Below are 13,409 nucleotides of genomic sequence, written 5' to 3'. Positions count from 1 at the left end.
TTTCTTTCTCATTATCGTCCCTCGTAGACGATCGCGGTCAATCTTGAAAGGTATGTTTAGGTCCACTTTAAAACGTCTCAAATTTTTTTCATTTACAATAATTTTAGTATGATACTCTGCTTTGAAGTAATGACAAAAAGTGCGTCAAATTAATGGACATTTGTTAAATCGACGGATAAACTTCCTAATACTGGGATCAGCTTCGACTCGGTATCGCCCGACAACTCGAAAATTAAGTGACTTGACTCGATTGCAGCACAAAAGAAAGTAATTGGTACCTTTGTACTTATGTAATATGTCCAAATTGCTGAAAGGTTAACAGTGAACACGCTATTGTAAACTAGCCCCAATACTTTGGTCGCCCTGTTGTTACGGTCATGGCGCCTGAAAATAAAAGTATGAATATTTAATTGAACTTTCGATTAAAAAGGCCACAAATATTTAGATTCTGAATGTTAAGGGGGGGGGGGGAGAAAGAAAATAATTCCTAATAGTTATCTTTACTTCAGAAAAATGTCTGTAAGTGGTCCCTGGGCCCAAAAGGTTCGAGGATACGTTTCCTGACTTCCTCAAATATTTTTATATATATGTAAATATCATATAGGAGGGACTTTGTTGCACTTAAGCCTAAATGTCCATGTGAACGCGTTTATTCTCCGGCTTCTCCTGGACGTCAGATTTGATCTAGACTACAGTCGACAAGACTTTGATGAATCCTTTTTCTTCGCAGCAATGCCGGCGGACTTAATCGTGGCAGCGGGAGCCCCCTTTTCCCCCGCCATCCCCGCGGCGCATCAATGACTCGTTACCCGCGACAACGCGCCAAGGACCCCGACTGACCGAGGAGATGCCCGACTTAACGTCCGGCTCCTATGGAAACGAGGCGCAGCGGCAGCTCGGAGCGCCGCGCTCAGCTCTGAACCCTCGTCTTTCTCTCGGCACCGGGGCGAGGCGGCGGAGGACACGGTCCAAGAAAAGGGAACAATAAAACCGCATTCTTCCGCCGAGCAGATTTGAGTCTGTTTTATGAGGCTGCCGAGCACGATCACGTATGAAAAGAGTCAAAAGCATTACTCGCGAGGAGGCTTTTAAGATCTGAATGAAAGAGTCTGGCCGAGGATCTCAAAGGAACAGTTCGGCGTGACGCGCCCGCGTCGCGTCCTCGCCTTCATCTTTATTACTCCGTCTTTCGGTCGCTCTCGGCAATAAGTCCCACGTTTCAGAGATAGCGCGCGAAAGCAGCCGCCTGCCCAAATCAGCCGCGCTTTTTGTTCCTCCCACGATAACCTCCCCGCTTCACAGTCTTCCTCGTGATTAGAGAGCAGTTCAAAAGCGGCCGTGTGGATCAAAAACCCGACAGGTGAAACCCGGTTTAGGTTCCGGTTTTGCGGCAGAGCCGTTGGTTGACTGTCAACGCGTCGCATCGCATATGATTTCACGAGAAAAATGTACATTGTAGTAGGTTTTAAGTACTGTAATTCCCGGCCTACAGAGCGCACCTGGTAATCAGACTCACCCAGTACATTTGTAAAGGAAATACCATTTGGTACATACATACGCCGCAGTTAAAAGCCGCAAGTGCCCACATTGAAACAAGAGATATTTACAGGGAAAGATGGTACACAGAGAGCTTAACACGAGCTAACGCTAGCGCCGCGCTAACGTGGCTGGTTAAAAAAAAAAAAAAAACATACCGGTAAAAATCACTGAGACACGCAATAACACGCAAGTGGAGCGCGGACAGCTAAAAGTCACACACAAAAATATATATCTATATACCTAAATCACTGAGACGCAGCAGTAACACAACAGAAACACGCTCATGCTAGCACCGCGCTAACAGGGCCGGTTAAAAAAAAAAAACAAACAGCGCTGACAGGACCGGACAGCCAAAAGTCTAAAAAAACAAAACAAAACAAAAAAATAATAGCTAAATAAGTGAGACGCGGCAATAACTCAACAGAAATACGCTAGTGCAGTGCTAACGCTGGCACCAGGCTAACAGGGCCAGTTAAAAAAAAACATACCGGTAAAAATCACTGAGACACGCATTAACACGCTAGCGCAGCATTGACAGGGCCAGTCACTATAAAAAAAAAACATACCTAAATCATTGAGATGCGGCAATAACACAACAGAAACACGCTAGTGCGGCGCTTACGCTTGCGCGACGCGAACAGGGCCGGTTTAAAAAAAAAAAAACATACTGGTAAAAATCACAGACGCGGCAGTAACACAGCAGCAACATACTAGCACAGCGCTAACGCTGGCGCAGTGCTAAAAGGGGCGGTTAAAAAAACAACATACCGGTAAAAGTCACTTCCTCGGCACATATATTCCATCGGTCTCACTCTTACCTTTTCCGCTCGAGTCCCCCCTCGCGGGCGTTAGAAAAGATGCGCAAATTAGCCGCATCGCCGCATAATCCGCAGGGTTGATAGCGTGTGGAAAAAATTTGCCATTTGTAAACTGGAAATTACGGTAATTGCTTTCGGGATTGCTTGTTTTTGCTGCGCTAGCGTTCGGCAGTCGTTGTTGGATGACCTCAAAATTACTCCAATCTCATTTGACAGTAACGTACTCCGCTGCTTAATGACTAGCTCGGGTTGTAAAACGTCTTATGGTAAGCCAGCCAGCCAGTTCATGACTTTCCGCAGAAAAATCCGTAACCCGAGTCATCACGTCGATCCCCACCAACAATCCCGTTTTGAAGCACCTCCAAAGTCGGACGACGCGGGAACGCCGCCAAAGTCCGCCAAAGTCAGCAGTCAGCGCGATTTAATAAGAAAATTGTTACCACCGTTTGGGTTTTTTTTTTTTTTTTTTTTTTTCCGAGGAGCCGCGCTCGGTCTCGACGTCTCATCTTCTCCGCGGCGTGTTTTTCTTTGTCGGCGGGTGAAATATGACAGATCTTTCCTTCGCGGTGTCTGCAACGTATTTCTCGAGATCGAGATGAAACCGAAGACGCTTGCACATCTGTTCCCCCCCCCCCCCTCCCCCCTTCCCGTCCTCAATACAACGTTCGCTTGTGTCCAGCTGTGTTTGAATTTAGGCTCGGAAAAATAAACGAGACAGTGGAACCTTTGTCTTTTTCCGTCGCCATATTGCCGGTCTTGCAAAGCAATATTTCAAATCGTGAACCGCTTTTGAATAAAAGAGCCTTTAAGCCGTTTAGTCCCGCTCCCAGTTAAAGTTTATTGTTATAATCAACAAAACAAAGAGAATTACGACTTATGGATTTAGCACAGTCATATAAAAATACATCATAGCAAATGTCATAGACTTGCTACCCAATAGAGTCAACATGGGAGCGTTTCCCAACCGGTGGCTCAGGACCCAAAAGTGGGCCGTGGCGCGATTTTGTGTGGGTACCGGATGGCTCGTAAAAATCTACATGAACACTTATTTTGTTTTTTTTACTATTTTTCTGTAGTACATATTCTCCAGGCCCCCGCAATCAAAAAACAAACGCATTTTAAAAGTTAATTTCCAATCAGTTTCCATTACTGACATGAACTCTGTATCGAGATATCACTCAGAAAAATGTGCGGGTGTGGTCTGTCATGCCCGCAGATATAAAGTTACGGATGTGGTCTGTCATGCCCGCGGATATAAAGTTGCGGGTGTGGTCCACCGGTCATGCCCGCAGAAATAAAGTTGTGGGTGTAGTCAGTCATGCCCGCAGATATAAAGTTACGGGTGTGGTCTGTCATGCCCGCGGATATAAAGTTACGGGTGTGGTCCGCCGGTCATGCCCGCAGATATAAACTTGCGGGTGTGGTCCACCGGTCATGCCCGCAGATATAAAGTTGCGGGTGCGTGTTCCGTTTGTAATTACGAGTGTACCCCTTTAAGAGCGGAGGGGGGTGGTGTCATAAGCTAGGAAGTAGAAGTAGGCTTATGTTCCTGCAATCTCAAGTGAGGCTTTTCAAATGCACTTGAATAATGTTCTACTGTAGCACGCGAGGAAGTAACACGAGGACACGGCTGGTTTGATTCCCATTTGCCCCCCCCCCACCCACATCTTCAAACCCCCCCCCCCAAAAAAAAAAAAAAAAATTATTAGCTGTGTAAAACCAAACATGAAATAACCCAGAAAGCGTACTTTGAACAGTGAGAAAAAAATTAAATTAGAATAAGGCGGCACGGTGGGGAAAATGGTTCTGATGACCGGGGATCAAATCCCTGCCTTGCCAGTGTGGAGTTTTGCATGTTCTCCCCGTGCCTGCGTGGGTTTTCTCCGGGGACTCCGGTTTCCTCCCAAATCCCAAAACCCGGACTCTAAATTGCCCCTGTCTCTACGTACCCTGCGATTGGTCGGCAATTCTCCGCCAACCCCACCCGCCCCTCCTGCCCAATGATAAACTCCAGCATTCCCGCGACCCTTGTGAGGATAAGCAACTCTTAAAAATGTATGGAAATATTCCACTAATAATTATTTTCGACGCACAGCTTACCTCAGCCAATGGGATGCCTTCGGGTGGGCGGCACTGGAGCAACACTTCCTGCTCCAGTGAGACTTCCTTCCCGAGCGGTTCTTGGTCAAAAGTCTTTCTCAAGTCTGCAACGCAGAAAAAAATAATAATCATATTTTAGGATATTTGGAATAAATGAAGAACTCTTATTTCACCAAGGGGGAAAAGGATCAGAGATGTTTGTCCGGCGACATTCGGCGCAAGAGTCTTTGCCGTACGTGGGCTCCACCTGGTGGCAGACCAAAGAACAACTACCTCAGTACTGTTTGGTTGTATTTAACTTCTTAGTACAATATGTTTTTTTTTTTAAGTATTGGGTGAAGCAGGAGAACAACCGTTGAGCTACTAGTTTTCGCCCGCATCAGAAGTTTTTATTTTTTGCAGATTCTCTAAGCCAAAGGTGTCAAACTCAGGGCCCGGGGGCCGGATCTGGTCCGCCACATGATTTTAGGTGGCCCGCGAAGTCAAGTCTAGGGTGTCAATGTCCACGGTTGTTGTAAAAATCTGTACCAAAATTTCAATTTGTCATATATCGAAAATGATAAAGTTGAGATATTACGAGCATTTTTGTGTTAGTAAACGTGAATAGTTGAAAAACACATCACCCTTGATTTATAATTCTAAAACATAATTCCAAATCATAAATTGATGGTGTAAATATGATGAGATGATTAAAGATTTTTTGTTCCAGTCATAACGCCCTCTGAGGGAAACCGGAACCGAACGTGGGCCGTGAGAAAATTGAGTTTTTGACACCCCTGCCCTAGGCCTATTTTTGCTTACAATATCCAATACCGTGTCACAGTTTGATGATCATTTCAAGCATTCGTCACGATAAAGCAGATGCGAGGGCCCGTTAACTGCTGCTTCAGCGTCGTGCTAATGACCCACGAGCAAAAGAAGGGTTTTTTTTGGGGTGGGGGGGGGGGTGAAACGTCTTCGCTACCTTACTCGAGTCGACCATGAACTGTGAAAAAACTGTTGGACTACTTCACTCAATACCTTCTATCGTGCCTTTGGGAGCATTTTTTTTTTTTGGGGGGGGGGTTTAGGGGATGTTTTTTTTTTTTTTTTTTTGTTCTCCTCCGCAAGCAATTCGCCGATACTCTCGGGAAGCGTGAAAGCATTTTGTTTTGCTCATAAAACACAAACGATTCAGCCCGAGCAATTTGCTTTCGTTTCGTCTTTTCAAAGGCATCGATTCGATTCACTTTATGTCATCTGCGTGTGTGGAAAATAAAACACGCCGCGGCTCTCTTAAGTAATCCGCCGAGCAAGGCCACCGAAAGAAATTCACACGTTTGTTTATCCGACGGTGGAGACGTGAGGATGGGTAAAAAAAAAAAAAATCTATTTTTTTTTGGGGGGGGGGGAGCACAACCCCGCTCGTAACACGCCAGCGCCGGATGTGACTCGCTAACGGCTGCGAAAAGCCCAGTCGAGGAGCTAATCCATTCAGCGGGAGCTAATGGGACGGGTTTCCGTTGTGATTTGAGGCATAGGTTAGCGCCGGCAGGCTGCTCATCATGGGCGATTAGCGGAGGCGGAGCAGCGGGAGACGGCTCAGCGGGTGGCGGCACCGACAGCCGCGGATCGGGCTCTCCGTGCTGGAATAGCAGCGGTAGGCGCTTTCGGGGTCCAAGCGGTAGCCGCATCGCGTGACCTCGTTTCGCTTTTCCGCGAGTCGGGGTGAGACGCTCCCGTCTATCCGTCGCTCCTCTCCCAAGTTGAAGCCGTTTTACCAAATCGCACCAACGGAAAAGCCACACCAGCTTTTTCCAGATCCCCCGACGACACTCGGCCGATGTTTTGCTTTGGGCTTGCGAGCAAAAATTTGAGATGCGAGCGCTACGCGGTGCCGGCGTACTCATTTCAACTTACAAGAAGCAGCAATATTTCAAATCGTCAACCGCTTTTGAATAAAAGAGCCTTCAAGCCGTTTATTCCCGTTTACTGTTATAATAAACAAAACAAAGAGAATTACAACTTATGTATTTAGCACAGTCCTATAATAATACATAATAGCAAATGTCATAGACTTGCTACCAAGTAGAGTCAACGTGGGAGCGTTTCCCAACCGGTGGCTCAGGACCCAAAAGTGGGCCGTGGCGCAACTTTGTGTGGGTACCGGATGGCTTGTAAAAATCTACATGTACACTTATTTTATTTATTTTTTTTATATTTTTCTGTAGTACATATTCTCCAGGCCTCCGCAATCAAAAAAAACAAAACGCATTTTAAAAGTTAATTTCCATTCAGTTTCCGTTACTGACATGAACTCTGTATCTGCATATCGCTCAGAAAAATGTACGGGTGTGGTCAGTCATGCCCGCGGATATAAAGTTACGGGTGTGGTCTGTCATGCCCGCAGATATGAATTTACAGGTGTGGTCCACCGGTCACGCCCGCAGATATAAAGTTACGGGTGTGGTCTGTCATGCCCGCAGATATGAATTTACAGGTGTGGTCCACCGGTCATGCCCGCAGATATAAAGTTGCGGGCGTGTGTTCCGTTTGTAATTACGAGTGTACCCCTTTAAGAGCGGAGGGGGGTGGTGTCAGGTAAGCTAGGAAGTAGAAGTCGGCTGAGCAGCAGCTCCCGTGTGTTTCCGTGTTAAAAAAAAAAAGAAAAAAAAAAGATGTCATGTTGTGGTTCACTACGCTGGATCGGTTTTCGTGTGCGCCGAGAGAGTGCGATAAATGCGCAATTGCGCAGTTGCGCAGCTTAGAGGGAACATTCGTCAAGACTACACAAAATTCTAGTTCTACCCGTAACGAGGCTTACGCGGCCGTCAAATCACAGTGACTGTATTGTACGTGAGGCATATAGAAAGAAATTATATGCAATAAATTTACAAAATGTCTCTAATTATAATTCATTGGATTACTGAGACAAAATATGGAGTTAAAAAGTTGCTTCAGGAAACTCCAAACACACACACACACCGCATCCTCCTTGCAAAACCGATGCTTGTGATTGGCTCACTGGCCACTTGCCATTCTGCCGCAGGCTCAAACATGACAAATTTTTCCCAAAATATGACCTTGAAGCAACACCCACGCTTCCACTGCACATTTTTATTTTTTTTTAAGAATTCCAGGTAAAAACGACTACCGTAATTTCCGACCTATGAGCCGCGACTTTTTTTCACACGATTTCAACCCTGCGGCTTATGCGGTGATGCGTTTAATTTGTGCATTTTTTTTTCAACGGCCGCAAGGGGGCACTCGAGAGGAAAAGGGAAGAGTGAGACGGTGGAATATATGTGCCGTGGAAGTGACTTTTACAGGTATGTTTTTTTTTTTAAACGGCCCTTTTAGTGCTGCGCTAGCATTAGCACAGTGCTAACGTGTTGCTGCCGCGTCTCAGTGATTTTTACTGGTGTGTTTTTTTTAACCCCTGTTAGCGCCGCACTAGCGCGTTTCTGTTGTGTTACTGCTGCATCAGTGCTGCGCTAGCGTGTTACTGCAGTGATTTTTACCGGTATGTTTTTTTCAAACCGGCCCTGTTAGCGCCGCACTACCGTTCGCGTGTTTCTGCTGCGTTAGTGCCGCGTTTCAGTGATTTAGGTATGTTTTTGTTTGTTTTTTAAACTGGCTCTGTTAGCGCTGCGCTAGCACTGTGCTAGCATGATGCTGCTGTGTTACGCCGTGTCTCTGATTTTTACTGGGATGTTTTTGTTTTTTTAACCGGCCCTGTTAGCGCCGCACTAGGGCGTTTCTATTGTGGTACTTTTTTTTTGTGACTTTTAGCTGTCCGGCATTGTCAGCGCTGCGCTAACGTGTTACTGCATGTCTCAGTGATTTTTACCGGTATATTTGTTTAAACCGGCACTGTTAGCGCCGCGCTAGCGAGTTTCTTCTGTGTTAGTGCCGCATTTCAGTGATTTAGGTATGTTTTTTTTTTTCAAACCGGCCCTTAGTTAGCACTGCGCTAGCGTATTTCTGCTGTGTTAGTGCTGCATTTCAGTGATTGAGGTATTTTTTTTTTTTTTAACCGGCTCTGTTAGTACTGCGCTAGCGTTAGCGCTGTGCTAGCATGTTGCTGCCGCGTCTCAGTGATTTTTACCGGTATGTTTTTTTTTTTAAACCGGCCCTGCTAGCGTCACGCTAGCGTGTTTTCTGCTGTGTTAGTGCCGCGTTTCCGTGATTTAGGTTTTTTTTTTTTTCAAACCGGCTCTGTTATAGTTGCGCTAGCATTAGCGCGGTGCTAGCATGTCTCAGTGATTTTTACCGGTATGTTTTTTGTTTTAACTGGTTCTGTTAATGCTGTGTTGCCGTGTTACTACTGTGTAGCTACGTGGGTGATTTTATTTTCTTTACCGGGCCTGTTCATGCTACCGTGTTGTTGCTATGTTCAGCTAAGCTAAGGTATTAAAACTTCAAAAACTCTTCCTGCGTATCATCTTTCTTTGTAAATATCTCGTGTTTCAATGCGGGTTTCAATGCGGGCACTTGCGGCTTTTACACAGGTGCGGTTTATGTATGTACCAAATGGTATTTCCTTGACAAAGGCACTGGGTGAGGGTTGTAATCCGGTGCGCAAACCAAATGTAATCAATAATCTAAAATGACATTTTCAACAAGGGTAACTTGTAATTGTAACCAAGGACATTTCCAAAGTAATCTTCTCAGCACAAGCCAAGACCAGGACGGGGACCGAGTCGGTCGTACGGCACCATCAGCGTCCCGCGGGAGTCGAGAGCGCAAGCCGACGTCCCTTCAGGTGCGATCCCGACAACGACAACGCTCGCCGTCGCGTTACGTAACGCGCTTTGTGCTGCAACGCCGCCGCCTCGATGCCGCAACTGGAGCTAGAACTGTCAACTCTTCCGGGCTTTTTCGTCATTCTTTGACTGGCAGGTTGTTTTTGAAGGAAGAAAAGGGAGAACGGCGGAACGGCTCTCGTTGTTCGGAAACTATTTTGCGAAGCTTCCGAGTGGGTGGAGAAAACACAATCAAGGCCTTCAGTGGGGAAAATGCGAGCGCATAAACATGCGACGTGGCCTCTTTTCTGTGTATACGCGAGCGGACTTCCCTGTTTATGCTCTACTGTACACAAGAAAGTCACGCAAAATTCTGTTTCAAGGGACGTTTCAGTCGCACATCTGGGAGGAGCTCCTCAATTTACCAACCCGAGTGTGCCACGTTTCCTCAGGAGCCAGCAGGGGTCTGACGTTCACGGTGGTCCGACGACCCCCGGCCCGCTTTAGCCACCAATGTACCGTACAGACACTGGTCAAACCGGGACATTAAAAAAAAATAACTAAAAATAAAAATCAGAAATAAATATGATGATGTTAACACGTTAACACTTTCTTTAGCCACTTAATTTTTTGGGATCTAAAAAAAAAAAAAAAGAAATTCTGCCTGGAAACCATATTTGTGCCACTGGAACACAAATAAAAAATAAAATAAAATCATAAATAAATACGATGATGTTAACACATTCTTTAGCCACTTAAATTCCAAGGACCTAAAAATAAATAAATAAATTTGCCCGGAAACCATATTTGTGCCACTGGAACACCAAAAAAAAAAAAAAAAAAAAAAATAAATAAATATGATGATGAAAACACATTTTTTAGCCATTGAAATTCCTGCAACCAAAAAAAAAAAAAAAAAAAAAAAATCTGCCCGGAAACCATATTTGTGCTACCGGAACACAAGTTAAAAAAAAAAAATCTAAATAATTACAATGATGTTAACACATTAGCCACTTAATATCCGGGGACCTAAAAAAACAAAACAAAAGAAATTCTGCCCAGAAACCATATTTGTGCCACCGGAACACAAATAAAAAATAAAATAAAATCATAAATAAATACGATGATGTTAACACATTCTTTAGCCACTTAAATTCCAAGGACCTAAAAATAAATAAATAAATTTGCCCGGAAACCATATTTGTGCCACTGGAACACCCAAAAAAAAAAAAAAAAAATCGTAAATAAATATGATGATGAAAACACATTTTTTAGCCATGAAATTCCTGCAACCAAAAAAAAAAAAAAAAAAAAAAAAATCTGCCCGGAAACCATATTTGTGCTACGGAACACAAGTTAAAAAAAAAAATCTAAATAATTACAATGATGTTAACACATTAGCCACTTATATCCGGGGACCTAAAAAAACAAAACAAAAGAAATTCTGCCCAGCCAAACCATATTTGTGCCACCGGAACACAAATAAAAAAAAAAATAAAATCATAAATAAATACGATGATGTTAAACATTCTTTAGCCACTTAATTCCAAGGACCTAAAAATAAATAATAAATTTGCCCGGAAACCATATTTGTGCCACTGGAACACCAAAAAAAAAAAAAAAAAAATCATAAATAAATATGATGATGAAAACACATTTTTTAGCCATTGAAATTCCTGCAACCAAAAAAAAAAAAAAAAAAAAAAATCTGCCCGGAAACCATATTTGTGCTACCGGAACACAAGTTAAAAAAAAAAATCTAAATAATTACAATGATGTTAACACATTAGCCACTTAATATCCGGGGACCTAAAAAAACAAAACAAAAGAAATTCTGCCCAGAAACCATATTTGTGCCACCGGAACACAAATTTAAAAAAAAAAAAAAAATCATAAATAAATACGATGATGTTAACAATTTTAGCCACTTAAATTCCTGGGACCTAAAAAAAAAAAAAAAAAAAGAAAGAAATTCTGCCCAGAAACCATATTTGTGCCACCGGAACACAAATTAAAAAAAAAAAAAATCATAAATAAATACGATGATGTTAACATTTTTTAGCCACTTAAATTCCTGGGACCTAAAACAAAAAAAAAGAAATTCTGCCCAACGGAACACAAATTAAAAAAAAAAAAAAATGTAAAAAAAAAAAACAACAAAAATGTAATCCAAAAATTCTGACAGCTCGGGTCACGGCGGCCACCACTGGGAAAGGCTTCACGCCGGACCCGGACCGGGTTTTGGACACAAATCCGGACGGAGGGGAGCCGAAAATACTCACAGGCGATGCGGACGTGGGCTTTGCGGCTCTTGGTGGTCCCCGCCGAGCTCCAGGCCACGCACTGGCACCAGAAGTCCTCGGGTCCGAAGAGCTCCTCCACCTGCTGCCGGGTGATCTCGATGCTGGCTTCTCTCACCACCAGGCCTGCCGGGACGGAACCAAATCAGGTGTTTACGCGGGCACCGGAAACCCCGACGTAATACCCGGATTTCCTGCTTTGCGCGTGAGCGCATCTGGCCACGGAATCCAAAACCCGCACTATTGAGCTTGAGGGTCCCGCGGGGAGGGGATCGGGATGGTCACGCCGAGGACAATCCCGTTTGCTAACCCCTCTGATTAGCGCTCATCTGGGCGCCGGGCCTCGAACAAATGCCGGCATATCGCCAACCTCTTTTTTTTTTGGGGGGGGGGGGGCATTTATTTACATTCATTTCGTATCATTTCAAACATTATCGGGAAACGGGCCGAGCCAGTCGTTTATATTGATCGTTCCCTAAATGAACAGATTTGATTGGAACTGTACCACAAACTATGATACCAACAATAATATTGCAAACATATTGCATAAAATGACTATCAAAAATAAATTTGATTACAAAAAAACCCCAAAAAAACACTATAACTCCATTTTACGACCCAGGCTAAACTTACTTTACTGCAACTCCGGCTGTATAAATTAAAAACATTAAATAAAAATTTAATTTTTTTTAAAAAATGAATAGGCGCATACATAAACGGACAAATACAATTTTCTTTTAATGAAATAATTCATTTTAATTGTATTTATAACGAATCAATTTAAAAATGATGATTAAAATCAATCATTTAAATATTTTTATTTTAAATAAATCAACTAATTTATGATTTCATGAGACAACTGAAGTATAAAGTCCATTTTTCTTAATTTTCCAACTGTAGGAAAAATGGACTAAATTAATGCCACATTTACGAAAGATTTCTCATGTTCCCTAACCTTAATGACGTAAACATTTGGTTGGACGGCTCAAAGAACGAAGCGGCGCCCATGGACCGCACTTTTCCCACCGCTACTGTAAACTCCAAACCCAAATTATTCAGTTTAAACGAGATGGGGAAAAAAAACTAAAGCCGCCTCCCTGATGACAGCTGGGATAGGCTCCAGCACTCCCGCAACCCTTATGAGGATAAGCGGCTAAAAAAGTGGATGGATGGATGGGTAAATTGTCCCTAGGTGTGATTGTGAGCGGGACCGTTTGTCTCTACGTCCCCTGTGATTGGCTGGCAACCATCTCAGGGCGTACTCTGCTGCCTCCTCGTTGACAGCTGGGATAGGCTCCAGCACTCCCGCAACCCTTATGAGGATAAGCGGCTAAGAAAGTGGATGGATGGATAAATTGCCCCTAGGTGTGATTGTGAGTACGACTGCTGTCTGTCTACGTGTGCCCTGCGATTGGCTGATAATCAGTTCAGGGCGTACCCGGTCTCCTCCCTGATGACAGCTGGGATATGCTCCAGCACTCCTGCGACCCTTGTGAGGATGAGCGTCTCAGAAAATAGATGGATCCAACAAAAAGTGATCCATCCATCCATCCATTTGCTGCGAAGTTTCCCGCAAGCCTCACAGGGCGACGTTCCAATTTTTTTCAATTTTTTTTTTTGTGCAAATGCAGCAACATTTGCCCGCACTCCGTCACGGCGGCATTACCAGCCTGTGCCATCGCAAGCCGCAATTTTAGGACGCCGACGCTATTTGGATTCGCAAACTCAGACCGAACCCTCTCATCAGCGGCGCCAAAACCGCACCGGGGCGACGCTTTGCCATTTATAGCCGTCTCGTGTCCATTTCTTGTTCAAAAATACATGATTTTACTCTTCTGACGTGTGGTTTTTTTTTTTCCAAATGCAAAGTACCACGCCTAAAGTGTGCAATAAAACTTACAACTATAAATTATGAGTCACGATATGAT

General features: G+C 44.0%; 1 protein-coding gene across 5 annotated transcripts in view; it reads right to left on the bottom strand.

The window, feature by feature from the left end:
* unc5cb (unc-5 netrin receptor Cb) overlaps window positions 1–13,409 on the bottom strand; it is a 167,258-nt gene that overhangs the window by 48,522 nt on the left and 105,327 nt on the right. For all 5 annotated transcript variants that reach the window (XM_061801292.1, XM_061801293.1, XM_061801297.1 and 2 more), the window contains exons 3-4: window positions 11,464–11,607; window positions 4,458–4,561 (exon numbers count right to left, since the gene is read on the bottom strand). In XM_061801292.1, the coding sequence (XP_061657276.1) occupies window positions 4,458–4,561; window positions 11,464–11,607 (248 nt within the window). The remainder of the gene's footprint in view (window positions 1–4,457; window positions 4,562–11,463; window positions 11,608–13,409) is intronic.

Source organism: Syngnathoides biaculeatus, chromosome 17, assembly GCF_019802595.1.
Source record: "Syngnathoides biaculeatus isolate LvHL_M chromosome 17, ASM1980259v1, whole genome shotgun sequence".
Lineage (NCBI taxonomy): Eukaryota > Metazoa > Chordata > Actinopteri > Syngnathiformes > Syngnathidae > Syngnathoides > Syngnathoides biaculeatus.
Note: the sequence above shows the minus strand (reverse complement) of the source record. Positions and strands in the feature narration are given on the sequence as shown.